Below are 19,194 nucleotides of genomic sequence, written 5' to 3' on the forward strand. Positions count from 1 at the left end.
TCTGTATTCAGAGTCTTCCTTCTTAAATTATATAATTCAAACACTTAGGGGGATATCTCAAACTATTTTGGATGCTGGATTAAAACAGTATCAATGAGAAACCCTGCTAGATGGGAAACTGGTGTTCTTAGAGCATATTGGGCAGTGATGGTCCAATTTTCCTTAGCTTCTTTCTTTCTTTCTTTTTTTTTTTTAATCTAGGCAAGGAAAGATTATCTTAAACTTCCCTCAAATATCACAAGTATTTTTCTAATAGCTAATTATACTAATATGTACAGTTGCATTTTTTGCATTTGAATAATTCATGATGCACTGAAGGGAATTCCTAGTAGCCAATTTACACAGAAAATTAAAAACTTCAGCCATCAAGCCCTTGATTAAACTCTCTATCTTCTCTTGATGGTGAGACTATGACCATTAAGAATCCATCATGAATAGTTTGTGGATTTTTTTAAAAATTATATTTGTGTTTTAATTTTACACATCAGCCATGGGTTCCCCTGTCCTCCCCCCTCCCACCCCGATCCCCACCTTCCCCCCAGCCCTTCCCCTCCATTCCCATCTCCTCCAGGGCCAAGACTCCCCTGGGGATTCATTTAAACCTGGTGGATTCAGTACAGGCAGATCCAGTCCCCTCCTTCCAGGCTGAGCAAAGTGTCCCTGTGTAAGGCCAAGGTTCCAAACAGCCAGCTCATGCACTAATGGAAGCACATGAATTATGAACCAAAGGCTGTGGGGCCCCCAGCTGGATCAGGCCCTCTGGATAAGTGAGACAATTGAATAGCTTGAACTGTTTGGGTGGCATCCAGGCTGTGGGACTGGGACCTGTCCTTAGTGCATGAGTTTGTGGGTTTTTTCAATCAATATCCTCCTCAGCTGAGAAAGCTGCTAAATGCTATTGCATTACAACTTTTCTTAGCAGATCTCTCTCTCTCTCTCTCTCTCTCTCTCTCTCTCTCTCTCTCTCTCTCTCGTGTGTGTGTGTGTGTGTGTGTATGTGTGTGTGTGTGTGTGTCACAGTCAGGAAGAAAGTATGGAGAGGAGGGCCACTAAACTCCATGAGGGCAGGGAGGGTTTCTTCCCTGTGGATGCTGAATGGCCATTCTCCACCCAGCTCCATGACTGAGCTGATGAGCTCTTCCAATTTCACACAAGGGCACTCAGCACTTCTGTGAGAACCATTTGACATGATTTGCAAACACTCCTTAATTAATCTCCACAAGCTCTCTGTTGGGACTAAGATAATTTTATTTTTGTGGTTGAAGATGAAACATTTAACACAGAGATGGGGCTGAAACTTTCTAGGGAAGGATTTAAGACAGGGAGTCTGGATTCCTGAAAGCAGGGAAAGACTGAATAGATTTAAAGAGGTGGATTGATGTTTGTATGTATATGTTCATGTGTGTTTGTATGTGTATTGATGTTTGTATGTATGTGTGTGTGTGTGTGTGTGTGTGTGTGTGTGTGATATACATGAGAGAGAGAGAGAGAGAGAGAGAGAGAGAGAGAGAGAGAGAGAGAGAGAACAAAGTGCACCCAGGGCTTGGTAATGCCCAGCAAGTGTTTTATCACCGATTTATAGCCCCAGCAAATATCTGATTTTTAAAGGCCTCTTGTATACTACCAGGAAACTTAGGGTTCGCCACTTCCCAATCACTTAGCTTAACTGTGGTACCTTCTGAAACTGGGCTGTCATCTTGACAACTCTCATTTCCCCATTTTCAAACATCGCAACCCAGAAGAACATCCCCAGTTTGAAACTAGGAGGCTCTGGAAGAAAACTAGGGTTAAAGCCTGTGATAAGACCATTTATAAAAATTCAGATCTTTCTGTAATGTGCTAGAATGGAATGCAGTAACCCTGGGGTCTTTGGCATTTTGTTTTTCTGCTTAGCTGTGGTATTACCTGTGAGTGAGGTAAGGCCAACGTGTTTGTTATATAACCTACAAAGTGCATTGACTTTGCCTGTCTCCAAGAAATAGGTTACGAAAACAAAGTTGGATGACCTTATTTCCACAGAAAGAATTTAATGCTGAGAAAATTTCATTTATTATATGAAGGGATGTTCTACAAAGGTAAGTAAAAATCAAAGACCAATTATATATTTATTATAAAGGAAGTTCCTTCCTTCTATGGAGAGAGGCATGGGAGGGGATGGGGAATAAGTCATGTTACCTTTCTGGCAAATGATCTCTCCCAAGATGGAAGTTTCTGGGCTTGTTTACTTACCAATAGTAAGCATGAATAAAAGTCAAAACTTGGTGAGAGAGGGAAGGTGTATGTCCAAATTCTGTGTGCTTGTAGTGATAAACTAACCATGGGTACCAAAGAATTAAAGACAAGCTTAATGATGCCCATGGGGAGTCCGAATAGAAAATAATACATACTGACACCAGAGAAAGAAAGTTGGAGCGATAAAACCATACTGTATGTGGAACTTGAAACAGCAGACAATGTTGACATCCACAGCCCAGAGGGAATGTCAAGCTCAGGGCTGACTGCATTACAAAGGCCTACCTTCTTCGATGCTACTTCCTGAACACGTAGGATGTACATTCCAGAGTGTTTGCATGAAGGAGGCATCCACTTGTATGTTACCATTTGATATTGAGAGATGCTGCATTGGGAAAAGAAGTGAAATCCTCCTTTAAACCAGTAGTCCAGTCCTGTCAGAGCTGCCGGCTACACTGTCAAGGATTCCATTAAACAGCATCCGTTGTGTTCTGTGGTTCTTTCTACATAGCCTGTGTGGGAACTTTCTTTACTCAGTCTTGGAGCAGCTTCATATCTGGCTCTGTATTCTAGGAAGAAGGAATTTGCAGCCACAGAGGTGGTAGACAAGTGTTAACCTTGTCACCCCAGCTGCATCCCTGACACTACACACTTATAAAATGTCTATTTTTTGTAGGATAAGAAAACCCACAAATGGGAAAAAAATTACTTCAATATTTGGAGAAAGCAAGGAGAAATTAGCTGGCAGGGTTGGCCCTATGAGAAACTGCTGAGAAATTTAACACCTGTCTTTGGCATTTCTCTATCTTCAGGCATCCTCATCCTAAGCAGAGCTTGCCTGGTCCCTATACTCAGATCAAAGACCTCATATGCATCTATCAGCTTCTGTAATACCCCCTGCACTAACAAACATTTTACATTTTTTTCTTTCTGCACCAAAAGCTTATTTTTCTGTCTTCTTTTAGCCATGTTGTATTCCACTTGGCAAGAGCCAAATAATGCGATAAATTCATACTACCGTGACTTAATTCATCTTAGCAGCATTTGCTCAACACTACACAATATCTAAAAGGAAAGCTAACAGTTAAATTCCAGGCACTATGATTGCCTCGTAGGGGAGGGACATCTTGTTATACCCAGCCTGCTGTGGCTCCATTTCCTGTGGCCACCTGTTCCTAAAGGGGGCATTCTGTAAACAAAAGAAGCGCCTGTCAAGAGGTACTTACAAGGTATCTTTCAGAGGACACACTGACGAGGATAAGGTCATCTCCAATTCTTACTTTCTCTCCTTCAGACCTCTGTTTGGAAGCAGGATGTATGGTCCACCAACAGGCCTCTCCTACATAAAGGCTTCATGAGTTAGCCTCTGTGTCCCAGAAAGCAGTGATCCTAATTCTGCCCCATATTCCTTATAGACGACACACCTTTCCCTTCTCCCCAACTCTCTTGGCTTCAATATCTATTTACCTACAACCAGCCTTGTTGTCTAATGTATGATCTAGACTATATATATTTTTTTTACTTTCCATAAAGACATAAAGACACAATTTGGGAAAGATTATTGGAGGTCAGTAACTACAGAAGTCTGAATATTTTAACAGATGTTGGACATGATTTTTTTCACACTGCCTTTTATGTATTTCTTTTAAGAATTGATTTCAAAATATGTTTTGGTGGAACACGTGGAAGCAAGAAGACCAGAAGTTCAAGTCTGCCCTTGGCTTAATGAGTTTGAGGCTAGCCTGGGCTATATGAGAGGACCTCAACCCTTGTCCCCACAGAAAGGGGACCTTGAGGACTCTATGTCATTGACATATTGAGTATTTTAGCAATATTATCTTTCTTCTTCACCTTCTATGAAATGTGCTAAAACAATAGTAAAGAGAATTTTTGTTTGATTCTTAAGGATCAAACCTGTAAGAACTATAACAGTCTAACACATGTGAAAATATATGTACCGAGGAAGAAAACTGTTATGGGGGTGGGGAATGACAATTTTAAATAACACAATGGAGAAGAAGCCACTCACTTAAAAGTACACCCTGCTATGAATAGATTCCAGCAGGAAAACTGCTTGGGTTGGAGGTAAAGATGGGTTGTAAACAGGAAGAATGGCTAAAAGGTTTTAAGGACAGTTAAGCCCAAGATCCCCTCCCCATCCCACGCAAGCAGATGCCTCTTCCTCCTCCAGGCTACAGAATTTATGGAGCTGCAAACCACCAAGGGTCTGGTCTTGGAAATACCATAAGATACCGCCAAATAAGAAAGTGGGGTCCTGCTGAGAGCAGATAACTAGAGTTTCTGTGTGATTAGACATACCCCCACTTCTTTCCCTTTGCTTCTACCTCTCAGATTCTAGAATGCCATCTGCAAAGCTGAGTGATGTTTACCAGTTCTCTGATTTGAGGACTGCTTTTTAGAGAAGCTGAAATGTACTAAAGGTAAAAGCTACCAGGGTTTGAGATTCTCATCTCAAATGCTCAGAGCTCTGAAAGATAACTCCAGAGTAAGTACTAACAGATGCCAAGCTACAACCCAGCTTCCCATTAGCTTTTATGACCTGGACTTGAATATGAGCAAAGACAAAAGGTTATGTTGAATTTGAGGAATGCCTCTAACATTGATATCAGGAAACAAACAAAAACAAAAATGGTGGCATAGGGCAGGAACCAGAAAAATCAAGATTGCAGAGAACAAAACTTTAAGTAATTTTACAAGTAGCAATCTTAAAAAAGAAAGAAAATATACTCAGAAAGTATCTGAAGATTCCCTTAAGAGAGAAAGAAAATTACTCCAATTCTGAAGAAAACTAAAATAATTACAGACAGTTGGAAAGTCTTCCAAGAGGCACACAGAAAAATAGTTTAGAAAGGAGCAAGAGAGAGAGCGAGAGAGCGAGAGAGCGAGAGAGCGAGAGAGAGAGAGAGAGAAAGAAAGAAAGAAAGAAAGAAAGAGAGAGAGAAAGAAAGAAAATTAGATTTGAACAATGGTGGTACAGGTTTTTAATCCCAGCTCTCAGGAGACAGAGGCAGGAGGATTGCTGATTGAGGCCTGCCTGGTCTACATAGAGTTCCATGGTGGCACAGTGAGATCTTGAAAAAAAAAAAAGAATTAGAATTTGAGAGGAAGTGAGAGGAGGGGTTGGAAGGAAAGGACGTGTGAGAGGTTTGAAAGGGAAAAGGAAAGAGGAAAATATTTTGATTAAAATAAAATTCTAGAAAACAATCTAGAGGAATCCCCAGGAAGCAAGAATAAAGAGTATTAACAAAGAAATAATATCCCTAAAACTTTCCCAGTGCTGGACAGCAAACATCTGCAAATAGAAAAGGTCCCAGAGTCCCTCGCATAGTCAAGCATCCACCCTATCCTGCATCCTCCTGAGACCGCACAACAGAGAGAATCCACAAGACACACTGCAGAATTTCAGACATTAGAGAGAGAGAAAAAAAGAAATTTTAGAAAGGAAAATTGTCACACACAAAGCATCAGGAATCAGAACACGCTCGTCTCAACAGCCAGTTTGTCTCAAAAGCCTGTAGGAAGCCAAGAAAAAATACTTTTAATACAGAATTAAAGTAAACTATGAATTACTTATGAAGCTAGGATGAACAACCTTCAGATAATTTGGTACCTGCATGCATCTTTTCTATGAAAGCTACTGTGTAGTGTGGTTTCCTGAAATAAAATAGTAATCCGTGGTGTAGTGAAGAAGAAGCAGAAGCTAGAAGAGGCAAAGTGAACTTCTTGGGTGATGATGGATATTTCTAAGAAGATGAAGAGATAATGTGACTGATCCTAATAATTAGGGACATTTTTTGGGTCAATGGGAAAGCTTGGAAGTGAATCCATGATTCAGTCACAGAAGACAAAACAAACCTGACTATAATATAATATAGTATGTGGGTTATTTACAAATATGTGATGGTAGTTATACCAATGGAAGTTGTTGGTTTAGTTTTTACATAAAAACAGATATGAATAGATTGAGAATGCAAGGAAAAAGGACAGTGAAAATTCACTGTAAGAATTAAACTTTCTCAGGATGAGAATAGATAAAACCTAATGTGAAAAGAATCATTGAAATGGCAGTGTATACACATTTTCATGGACAGTAGCAAGTGATACTAGAAGAGCTGAACACAGGTGCCTGAGGCAGGAATCTAGAGTACGGAGCAGATATTTCTAATAAACATCAAAGTGCCACTTATCTATTAAAATTATGTATAGGTATTTGACTACATTAAAAATGCATTACAAAAGAATATGACTTGTATATTTGAGGTAAAATTGATCAGACTATCTGGTATAAACTCTGTGGGCCATGAGAGGGCATACAGCATGAAGAACATCATGAACAGACACACACACAAAGGAGAGAGACACTTCTCTGACATGTCTCTCGTCCTTAGAGCTGTTCCCTAAATTCCTAGGGTGTGCCAGTCACTGGCTACAAGATGCATGGCAGCATTTGCAGCATCCTGTCCTCATGATTCTAAATTCTAAATCTATGTCAGCATAGTAGAATCAAAACAAAACTTTAAAAGTGTGCATAACTGAGCAACTAACTCAGTTGAACAGAGTATCCAGTCTAAGACTTTATCAGTATGTAGGGGGAAAATCCAGACTTATTGATGAAATGTCCTCTACTATTTCTTCACACTTTCTCCTCAACATCCAACCCAGCTAAGGAGCAGCCTTCTAAAGAACATTCACAGGATTGCCGGGTAAGGAACTACGATTCTGTCTCAGTGGCTTCCATGTGACCCCCTCACCCTGATAGGTCTTATCCCATAAAACCCTGAATGTCATTGGGGAAGCCAGTACATTCTCCTGACTCAAGGAGAATATGAGCAGAGTAGATCGAGGGTGAAAGAAAAGCAAATTACTTCAGAACCTAAATTTGCATGCAGGCAGTCATCCCTTTCCTACGTGTCTACACACAGATCATCTTCTGAGCAGCCACTTTGAACTTGGTCCAGCTCAAGCATGTAGTAGGTCTGCTGTCACCAAAGTTCCTACTAATTCTGATCTCAGGGACTCAAAAAATAACTTCTGAAATAAGTAAGAGAGTCTATTTGCCTCCTTTTCATTAGAGGCTCTAACAGTAAATTTGGTATATTACTTGAACTCTTTACTAGAAAGTGTTCTTTTTCTATTCCTTTGCAGATTTCAGAAAATATACCATAATTTCACTGCTATAAATAGAAGGACTGTATATGACTCTTTGCTCTAATACTGGCATCTGGCTTATAGAGAGAGGCCAACTTACATTCATCGTGTGACATTCCACTCAATTTGTAATTTTTCACAATGATTGACATTTTAGAGGAAATTATACTTGAAGAAAAACACAAGCCAAAAACAAAGAAACCTCAAATCTATTTCATGTGTGATCTTCTTTTAGGGGGAAAAAGCTCACAACAGTCAGAGATAGGCTCTGACTTCTGTGTACAAAGGGAGAGGGTAGCCTGGTGCAGGCCACAGAAACAGCAGGTGCATGGTGGATAGGCTCCTGCATTGTTTTCTGATCATCACAAAATCAGATAATCTGCACCCATAATTAATACACTAGTCTCATTTCAGAACAACAGCATAGACTTCTGTCCTTCTTTGGAGATGGAACATTGGAATGGCCTTCCTGTTAGGGGGAAATGCCATATTGTTAAAGACTATATTCCAAACAGAATTTCTGTAGTTCTCTAAGTGACTTTACTTCCATGGTATCTCCTTCCATAGCCTGGTTAATTTTGAAGCTCTATTTTTAGTCCATGTTCTACTCAGTATCCTTCCAGCAAATCCTGTTCCACTTAAACCCATCAGAATCAGTTTCTGTTGCTTTCGACCACACTTCCTAATTGGTAATAGCCCAACCTCTACCTGGAATAGGAATTTCTATATGCAATGTGCTTGGCAGATGGTCAGATTGTCTATACATGTTTCCAGACACAGGGAACATGCTACATTCCCTGGCAAGCCATTCCTCTGTACATATTACAAAGCGTTTTCCTTTACCAAGGTAAAATTGTCTCATTTCAAATTCTATCCACTTCTCTGTTGGCCTTCAGAACAGCCCCCAGGAAAATGATACTTTCTTGATAGTGTAACTTCTTATATATATGTGTAGATAGTTTTCCTAGGCCTCTGTCCTTCTTTTCTGGATTCCAGAGAAAGTTGCCGTCATCTTGGCAACCACCTTTTTCTAAATTAATTTTTAAAAATTCATTTTATATATCAACAACATATCCCCCTCTGATCCCTCCTCCTACAGGGTAAGTTCTCTCATGGGGGGATAGCTAAGTCTGGTACATTAAGTTGAGGCAGGACCAAGTCAATCCTGGCTTGGACAACCACCTCTCTTAGTACTGACTACTATGGGGACTTGCTATGTAGCTTAGACTGGCCTTAAACCTACTAAGTAGCCCAGGCTGACCTTGAATTTATGATTCTTCTTTCTCAGATACCCTAGCATCAGGATCAGAGGCATGTACCACATCTGGCTGGTCATCAATATATATACATATATGTATATATGTATATATATTGCTTTATTCACATACATATATATATATACACACAAAATGGAAATGGTTTCCAATGTATTTGATGCTCTGTAGAAGACAAATGACATTGGATTATTTAGTGTGAAATTTAAGAGAAAAAACTCTTTGAACTAATTCTATCACAAAAGTTTTAAGGTTAGATCTAATATACTGACAATTGTTTATCATTTTCTCAATCTATTTGATAATCATTTTTGCTGTTATATACTTTATGGCAAAAAACCATTTCTCTACTTACAGAGATAGGTTTTTGCTTAAAATACTACAGATAAAACTTAAGTAAATTTATAGAAAAATATACGATAATAAATATATGGGAGATACACTGGAATGCCAAAATTGAGGCTAGTGGGCATCAAGGGCTGACCTTAGGGAAACTGACTTGGGAATGGCTTGTTTGCTGAATACAAAGGGCCCACTTCTCTAATCTAGACATCTTATTTCATATTTCACTACAAAGCACTAATGAAGTCACTTTTACATGTTTTCTTAGCAGCTACTCAGTATCTATAGTTCTTATGAACTAAACTATCTATTTATAGTAGTAAGACATTAAAACAGTTTCCAGTACCCAGGCTTCTGGTATCATACTCTCCCTGCCTTAGACTCCATGTTTTCATATGTTTCACACATCCTTCCTTGAATCATTCTCAAAAATTTTTTGTATCAGTATTATCTTTTTTGACCTTGCTGATGTGGAATTCCAAATGAGTAACATATCCAGCTTCTTTCTCAAAAGTCCTTAGCACAAGATCCCACAGGCTGAAGCTTGGGATGATAACTTACCCGTGGCGTGTTCCCGCAGACCTACATCAAAGGCAAGTTTATCTGTCTGGGATCTTGATGTGGTCAAGCATGTTAGATACTGTGGAACAAGAGCAGATGCTAGGAGTCATATCCTTCTATCAGGTCCTAGTACCATCACTACTTAGTTTTCCATTAATTGAAAAAAAAAAGCTACTATGAAATATGCTCAGTCTTCTCCCTCATTGGAAAGTTAATGGACATTATACTTTTGGAAAATATTTTTTATTTTAAAATGTAAAACCTCAAAGACATTCTTATCTGATTATCTTGTAATGTCTAGGACTCTATATAGAATAAAATTGAAATATTTCATATGCTTCAGTTCAAAATCACTCTGAGAAACCTTTAACTAACTTGAACTTGAGAACAACACAAATGGAACATCAATGACCAGCAGTAAAGAAGTGGCTAGATCAACTTTGGTTCTCCTGTTTTGTGGAGTATTGTACCACTAAGAGTCCTGATGAAGAATGTGCATATAGTATATAACTTTATTTTTATAAGATGTTGGGCCAAGAAGTCACAGAAAATAGCACATTTGTATAGTTGACATATACACAAAACTTAAATGTGTAGCATATGGCTGGAATGAATTATATTGGAATAATAATAAAAATTGTGCTTGGATAAGTAAGGTGGGTGGGAGAAGCTGGGAATCAGATAATCCCCCATTTCTTCTAATTTAACATTTTTCTTGAAAACTTCATACATAAGCACTGCATCCACTTCACTTCTGGCCCCTCCCCTCCCAACTCCTCCCAGATGGCCTCCCAAACTCATGACTTCTATTATTTCTGCTACACGTATATACATATGTATGCGCACACACATTCACATACGTATATATAATCTACTGAGTCCATGTGTCCAGGGCTGATCACTTGAGGTTGGATAGCCTATGTGGGACTTTGTTCCTTGAGCAGACAGTTTCTCTCTCTCTCAGCAGCCATAGGGCAATGGTTCTCAACCTTCTTAGCACTGCGACCCTTTAATACAGCTCCTCATGGTGTGGTGAGCCCCAACCATAAAATTATTTTTGTTGCCACTTAATAACTATAATTTTGCTACTGTTATGAATCATAATGTAAATACCTGTGTTTTCCTATGATCTTAGGTGACCCCTGTGAAAGGGCCATTTGACCCCCAGGTTGAGAACCACTGATCTGGGGGATGGGACCATTCGGGATTTTCCCTGTTCATGCTGCCTTGTCAACTGCTAGTAGTTGTTTTTTTTTTTTCTTTTAAACTCCTGAATTTTTAAACCTCTCAAAATAACATCTATCCTTTTTTGTGGGTTATGACAACATATATGCAGGTGAAACTTTGAAAATGATTTTTAAAGCAGTTTAATAAAGGAAATAAACTGAGGGCCTCTTCCTTGCTTCTTGCTGATGGCACAGCAGTGTAGGTTGGAATTAGAGTAGGAGAAAATAAGCACAGGCAGACCTCTCGCTCTCTGCAAACAGGAGGAAAATGGTTGCATTAAAAAGTTTTATTACATAGGCTTTATACCAAAGCTATTTTTTTTTTTTTAAAAAAAAGCCAGTGTAGCGTTTATGTTAATTGGGAGTGAGCTTTTTTTTCCCTCTCTACCAGGCTGCTATCCTGAGTTTGAGAGCCATGGGAGGCACACTATTTCAAGATTTACTTATTATATATATCTGGGCAGGAAAACATACTTTAGGGTCTCATTTGCCTTCTCAATAAGCAACAGGTTCTACAAGGTGATCACCTCTCATTTCCAGAGATTGCCAGGAAAAGGTCTCCCCATTCAAACCTGCCCCAATACTCAGATACAGCTGGCCAGTTTTGTTCTGTCTTTTGCCATGAAGTACTAAAGCAGACAAGTGTTCGGTCTGAAAGGTCAACCTCTCATCAGTGCTCAGACAAAATCTGCTGCAGCAAATCAATTATTTAAGAAGTAGCTGCTGATCATGCTACAATTTGGTAGTCCAAGCTTCAAGAAGAACTTTGCTCAGAGAACCTGTAGATGTGCAAAAAAATCAGTAATTCCCATTCCCACTGCTAAGATCACATGCTGTCATGATGACCTCTCCAGCGGGTGATGGGGTCTGCACTCAGGCCCTCATGTTTGCACAGTTAATGTATCAGCTTTATTAGGGCTAGAAAATGATGAATAATCTTCCTTATACCAATAGCATTCAAGAATTATATGTGTAGGAGCTGAGAGCAAATACTATTACAGTCAGCTCATATTATACTAGATTAACATCACAATATTTGCAATAACTCCTTGCAAAACATCAGAAGTATATGCATTTTGCAAGTTATGCTTATTAAAGATTGCATACTTTTCATTCCAAGCTTTTGCTTCCCAAGTGAGGCTGAATTATCACCACTCTAGTATTTTGGTTTTGAATCCCTGATTGGTATAGCCTAGGCTAGTTTTCTGTGACTGCCTCATCTATTGTCTTCTTCCTGTCTGTCACTGGGTTAGCATAATACCTTCAAATTGTTCCAGGACCGAAGGCCCTGGACATCATTCCATTTCTTTAGCTGTGTACAAGTAGAGAAATGTCACACAAATCCCATTTGACTTGTTTTATTTGTATGCAAAATAAATCAGTTATTCCACAGTTCATTTGATTAGTTATGCATTTGAGAAATATTTACTGGGTATCTAGAATGCCAATGTACTGTCCTTGGTGGGGTTAGGCTTAGTGAAGTTTAAAGAAAGGGAATGATTCTTTTCTCACTGAATAGGACACACACTCAGTAAACATAAATCCCTGGAATTAGAGGGAAGTGGTAGGACGACAACAATGGACTGAATTAGTTATATTCTGAACTGCTTTCAGTGTTCATCCTTTCCATGAATGGTGAAAGCTGTCATCTCCATGTGCTTACCATTCCACTGAAAGAGTGCCGCAGGAGAATTGCATGACCATAGAGCAGGGTCCTGTGGCCACCCCCTTGTGCTGCCTGTGGGAATGAGGAAGAAAACTGTCAGCACATATCAGCTGTGGCTTCTTTGGCAGAAAAGCAACATGAACGATTTGGGATGCAGGTTCTAAGAAAAACAACCATGGCAAAACTCCCAAAGAATTCATTCATGAAGCAAGTGTCCAGCCAATGGGCAAAAGAAGACTTTGTGAGCATAGCCATGCGGCATCCTTGGGAGAGGGCAGCAAGGCCTGCTGCTCTCCTCAGAAATGGCTGCTGCCCAGGATGAGCAGAAACCCAGAGCTGTCCTACACTGGAAGAATGTAAATGAGGTACACTCTGCTTACCTTCCTTTGAACTTCTCAGAAGCATCCGGGATGAGAGAGAAACAAGTGTGAAGTAACTACAGTCTATGCAGAAGGGCAACATGGTGGGCAAGCATCAATGTGCACTTTGGGTCCTGCAGTCTTTTGTTCAATTCTGGACACTTAGGCTTTCTGCCCATCCAACTCAAAGGGTCCTTTTTACACAGATCTCACCAACCAAGGATGGCTCTGAAACCCAAGACTTTCAAAGAATAACTAGTCCTGCAGAAATAATCCCCTTAATGGAGAGACCCGTGTGACTATCCTCTCCACCTCCCTCTGCACATCCATTTTGCTCAAACAGCAGAGAGGGAGGTCAGAGAAGATAAGATGGCCCAAAGGAAATCAAGCCACCTGAAATGAACAACATATGTTGTATAACTAAAGCATAACTTCCCAGTTACAAGTGGGTATGAAGAACGGTCAGCTAAAATTAACAATTGAAAACATTGTTTTGGTACCAATCTAATTCTCTTGACATCATGCTAATCTATCCCCAGGTAACACATTTTTTTTTTTAAACACACACTCTTTTAAAAGAAGACATTTGCTGCTAACAGGCTCTGTCCTCATACATAGACCAAAAGAGACTCCAAAGTCTGAGATACCTACCAAGATTTGTGTGTGTGTGTGTGTGTGTGTGTGTGTGTGTGTGTGTGTGTGTGTGTGTGTACTTGCCCATGCTTGTGCATGTGGACATGGGTCATCCTTCTACTTACTTTCACCTTATTTTTTAAGACAGGGTCTCTCTTTGAATCTGACCAGTTGACTAGCTAGGTGGAAACCTTCTGGGACCTCCTGTCTCTTCCTTCTAGTGCTGAGATTACAGGTGCATGCTGCAATGCTTGGATTTCATGTGGTATTGGGGGGTCTGAACTCAAGTTCTGCACAGCAAATACACTACTCCCCAAGCCATCTTTCCTGGACCAATATCAAGAGGAATTTTAGCATTTTGCTTCTGTAGTCCAAAAGCATCTTTTATGCATCCCATTCTTTTCAGAGTTGTGGACTGGCTGCCCAAGGCACTGTCTGCACTTTTCTCCTACCCATTCTGTCCCCTCCAGGCATGGCAACGAGCAATGTAGAGGACAAGAAACAGGTGGTGGAGAGAGAAACAGGTCTGGATAATAAGCTATGAGTGATTTCATTTCAATTCTGTTTGGATTAGCAGAATTGCTCTGTCAAAGAGATTTTTCCACCATGTTGTACAATGAGTCTAAAGAGAAAAAAAGACAAATGTGATATATTGAAAAGAGGCTGATAACTAAATATAAACGTGGCTGTGCTCACCCCCTCCTATAGAGATATTTAAGCATTCTCAGATTTTAATATCATGTAGGATTAGACTGCTCTTCACAATATTTCCAAATTTCATGAAATCATTTGCACTAACTTCAGCTGTATTTACAAATGTGTCAACACCTTACATTAAAATTAGATGTACTAAGTCATTTTACATCTTGTCTGTCTAAATGGAATTGTCCCTATGTGCTTGTATCCTTACAACTTAACTGATGTTTCTAATGGCTTATATTGTATACGCATACTTCTGTGGTGAATAACTGACTGAATTAGATGTCCTGCTATCAACCCTGGGTTCCACTCTTTTTTAATTCTTCTGTGTTCCCACCAGCTCTGTAATTATGGGAGTCAAGAGTTGCTGACTCTAAGCAGTATCCCGGAGTGGCTTGGGCTGCTCTTCTCCTCTGATACTTCTAGAAACATTGATGGGACCTCATGTCTTTCATTATGATGCCACCAGAGAAAGAAAGGAATTTAAATGCCCATTGGAATTAAATGTAATTTTGCTCTGCCGACCCTTGGAACCTCACATTCTAGCTTCTTTCTCATATAAAACAGTAGATGCAGGGGGATATCAGAATCACCAGGTCCCTACTTTTGGTAGGCCCGGGGCTGGCCCAAGAATCTGCATTTCTAACAAGCTCTAAGTGATAGGGATGCTGCTGGTTTAAGGCCAAAATTTTGAGAATTATTGTTAGGGGAATAGATGGCTCTGGTGCAAGAATAGAAGAGGAGCCTTCTATTACTATTATAATGTTGATTGCTGCTATGGAGCACATGCTATGCATGCATCAAGTGCTTTACATACTATCATGGTCCATTCCCATGATGATCTTTCAAGGTAGCAATGAATGTCATATTTCACATGGGAGGAATTTGGTACCTGAAGAGGGTAGCTTGCCTTATGTGTCACAGTTGATAATGATAATACTATATACACTTGGGTTAACAACAGATCTTAATCTCATTTTTCTAATGTGTGCATAGTGATTATACAAGCCACCAATGGGAAGAGATACAGAGACATCTTTCATGGGACTCATATAGCTGGGATCTAATTAGCTCAAACCCTACGGTAGGTACATAACACAGAGTGGTACACAGGAAACATCTCATGTGATATTAACTAGTGATGCAATCATAATCACACCCATTTTACAGCCATGTGAACTGACACTTAGATTAAATAACTTGCTCAAAGTCATACAGGTCCCAAGTGCAGAGTCTGGACTTCACAAAGGGTATTTAACCATGCACCACAGTATTGCCTTTTCTGTAGCGTGGCAGGCAAGATGAAACTCGGACAAAACTAAAATCACGTTACATATAGAAACAGCATACATATTGAAGAAGTGAAGCAGAGTTTTGAATAGACCAAGACGGTAAGGAGCATGTATTAGGGGATGGCTCTATTGAACAGGCAGACCAACTGTGGACTGCTGGCATACAAATGGTAAGAAAGAGACACCAACACAGGTCAACTGTATCCTGGAAGTAGGAAGTATGAGTCACACTTGAACATTCACAGCTATCTAGTAGTTAGTGCCCTGTGTGCCCATGGACAGGGACAGGTGGATAAGTTGGGGACAGAGACATACTGGTCAGCCTATGCAGGACCAAGACTCACTTGTTCACTGTCCAATAGCCGCAAACACTGTAGTAGTTTATGAAAGGATGGTGTCACAGTCAAAACTGTACCTTAGAAAGGGAAGTCAGTGGTAGATGAACAGAGGAGTCAAGCCCTGGGGGGCAGAAGTGATTATTCTCTCATTTGGTTTCTTTCACATGGTTGACAGGGAGTGAGCAAGCCAAACTTTGGAGGGGTGTCATTCTTCATTCCTTTCTGTCATCCAATCTAAAACAACGGTTGGTATTACCTTTAAAAACATTCTTCAGGGAACCACTCATCCACCCACTGCTCCTAGTCTCCAAGACTGCTTTGTGTCTCATCTATCCTATGGTAACAAACTCTAAATGTGCCTGCTAAGTAAGTTGTAGGTTAATGTGGCAGCCAGAGCCACCCTTTCCAAAGCTGTAAATCACATCTTTGTTTTCTTGCTACAAACCCTTCAGTGGCTTGCTATCAAGTTAGAAGTACAATGCTCCCACTGTACATTCTAATTCTCTACATTAGGATGGGAAATCTTTCTCTGAGCACCAACACAGTGACTATGGTAGGTTCTGTCACCTCTGTCTTAAAATTACCAGTCCCACCTCACGTAGTTTTTAAAGGAATCTGTTCAAAGTTTGGATACCATTTTAACCCTAGCACACTGTACAAATAAAGGTTACAGGCTAGATTTTGCTCACTGATTTTAAGTTGTCAAACATTACTCTACCTGAGCTGGCTCCCTTACACCTCTCTGACATCAACTACCAGAAGCACATTTCCCATTGCTTCTGCTCTAGCCATACTGACTGCTCTGTACTTTTCAGATAACCTTGTTCCTACTACAGGGCCTTTGCACATGTGTTTCCCTCTCCCCAGAATGTACTTCCAATGTTCTCACAACCAACTTCTACCTTATATTAATTTTTAGTCCAACATATCTCATTAGAGACATCTCCTATTATCGTTCTTTACCAGAAGATAGGCTTCTTCCATCATGGTCTTCTGTTTTATTAGTACCTGATGTAAATTGCTAAGTTAATTTTGTTCTGTATCTGTTCTTCCTTCCCCCAAAATAGTAATCTTTATGAATATTCAAACTAAAATACTGTGTCTCTGTTATTTCAATGAGAATCAGATGAATTGGAGACACTCACCAAATATTTCCTAAATGAATGAGTAAATAATCAGTAGATGTGGCCCTTGGATCTCCATTTTGCATATCAGAAAGAAGAGGCATAGACAACTCAACAAGCTTCTCACAGTTGCCTTGAACATTTGGGTTGGAATCTAAACTTGGGGCTAAGAACAAATTCTGCTACCTCTTTCAATATGAACCCTGGACTAGTAAGCATCTCAGGAAAGAGTCACATCTTACATAAGAGATACACATGGCTGTTTGTGGGGAGGTGTTCACATCTCAAGGCTGTGAGACTTTCTTTGGGTGGTAGTCCTATCCCTGCCATGAGTGTCCTTGAATGTCATCACTGGAGGAAGGATACTCTTAGAGTCACCTTATATTGTGGGGGTACAACAGGGAAAAGCTGTTAAAGGGTCCTGGTTCTATGTCTAGAGTAAGAGTATGTCACAAGACGCTCATTTCAATCATCTCACCTATAATTTCAAGATTAATTTTCATTATTGACATTTGTTTTTGTAGCTTCCAGAGAACAATGACTTTCATGAAGGTAGACCAGAAATCACAGCTATGGAGGCTTACCTTCTAGCCAGATACCAATATGTCAAGACTGCTATATCTCTAAACTGACTTGTCCTGTGGTCTGAAATGCTCATTTCCACACTGGGGGCTCCTATGCCCTAAGAAGCATTCCAAGACCCCAGGATGGCTCCCTGATGAATCTAATGTGACCCGCCACACTCTGAGGGCTATGATCCCAGAAGACCTTGTAGTGTGTAGCTGTTTCTGGATGTTCCTGCTTTGATTTTCTCTTCCTTGATTATCCTACATCTCTCTTTGGTACCACTCAGGCTGCAAAAGAGAGAAAACATCTCTCTAGAAGACTGTAGGATACAGTAGAGGCTTTTGCACAGTACGGGAGGTAGGAATTTCACTAGATACAGGAGAGCCAAATAATAATGGTGCCTTTTAATCACAGGACAATGAGAGTGAATAAGCTAAATATTCAAAATGAAAAAGCAGGAATAAGCTAAAGCAGGTAACCTAGCAGAGTCAGCTAGTTCAGCTATTTCACCACGAAAGGCTCAACTCATGACTGTTATAAATTATTAAGATTTTTATAGTCTACTTAGGTGAGTAGAACCTTTAAGGAGAAATAAGAGAAATTATTGGATAAAATTTCAGAACTGATGAAATGGAAAGGTATGTATACTTTGGTACACCTAATGGGAAAAGTAAAATTTGTGAATTGTTTAATCCCTTAAATTTCACTTACAGATTCTGTGTGGTTTCAATTAAGAGGTAGTTTGGAGTTCAACAAAATTGTTAATGAAATTAGTGCTGAAATATGAACAATAAGAAAGTTTGTTTCTGAAAAGGAACTTTTTTTCTGAAAAAGAACTTTTACAAAATACTTTTAAGCAAAATTGTATAATTCACTCTGTACCAGATTCAAGAAGAAGCGTATGGCAGGCACAAGCAGTTCATAAAGATCTGACAGCATGAATCATAGTCTATAAGGAGGCAGTTCCTGTACAGAAGAGAGGCAGGATTAAGTCATGTCTCCTGTACGTGGCTAGCAAGTCAGAGACATTCAGCATCAGCCAGTGAAAGGATAAGAACATCAGACCATGGGTACTAGGAGAATTAAATATTCTACTTTAAAATTAAATTACAGAACAACTAGCATGTAATACAATAGTCTACATCCTTTGCTGATGCTCTCAAGTAGAACAGGCATTCAAAGGAAACAAAAAGGAGACATGACTGTACCCAAACCAGAAAAATGGAAACTGAAACACTTAATAGACCACATAAAGACCTTGTATCACAATGACAAAGGGGTTCTTGTCTAATTGAAATGTGGCAGAAAACCAAGCCTCAACTAAAAAAGTAGGCAAAAGCTATGAATAAATGATAGCTATCAGAATAAATGAAAACATATGGAAACATTTTTATTTCTTTTAGGAATGAAAGAAATTGCAATTACATGATCTTGGCTATATCAGTTTATATCTACAAAATGCATCAAAATAGAAGGGAAAATACTGTGTGAACTGTAGTTTAGCTGATGCAAGCCTGTGTAAGGTGGTACCCAGTATAGCCCTTTTGCAAGGCAATATGCTAGTATATAAAATGAGCCATAAAGAAGTCCATAACCCTTGCTATAGTAATTTTACTTCTGGGAATAATTCAAAAGGAGCAAGAACGTATGCACATAGCTATGGCAAGGGCCTTGTAATGGTCACAATCAAACAAAAGGAAACCTGGCAAGAA

At 39.6% G+C, this 19,194-nt stretch overlaps 1 protein-coding gene across 1 annotated transcript in view; it reads right to left on the bottom strand.

Annotated features, from left to right (window-relative positions):
• Ryr3 (ryanodine receptor 3) overlaps window positions 1–19,194 on the bottom strand; it is a 521,956-nt gene that overhangs the window by 282,893 nt on the left and 219,869 nt on the right. Inside the window, 4 exon segments of the mRNA XM_036183838.1 lie at window positions 2,518–2,617; window positions 3,459–3,571; window positions 9,579–9,657; window positions 12,468–12,542. Of these exon segments, the coding sequence (XP_036039731.1) occupies window positions 2,518–2,617; window positions 3,459–3,571; window positions 9,579–9,657; window positions 12,468–12,542 (367 nt within the window).

Source organism: Onychomys torridus, chromosome 4 (assembly GCF_903995425.1).
Source record: "Onychomys torridus chromosome 4, mOncTor1.1, whole genome shotgun sequence".
Classification (NCBI taxonomy): Eukaryota; Metazoa; Chordata; class Mammalia; order Rodentia; family Cricetidae; genus Onychomys; species Onychomys torridus.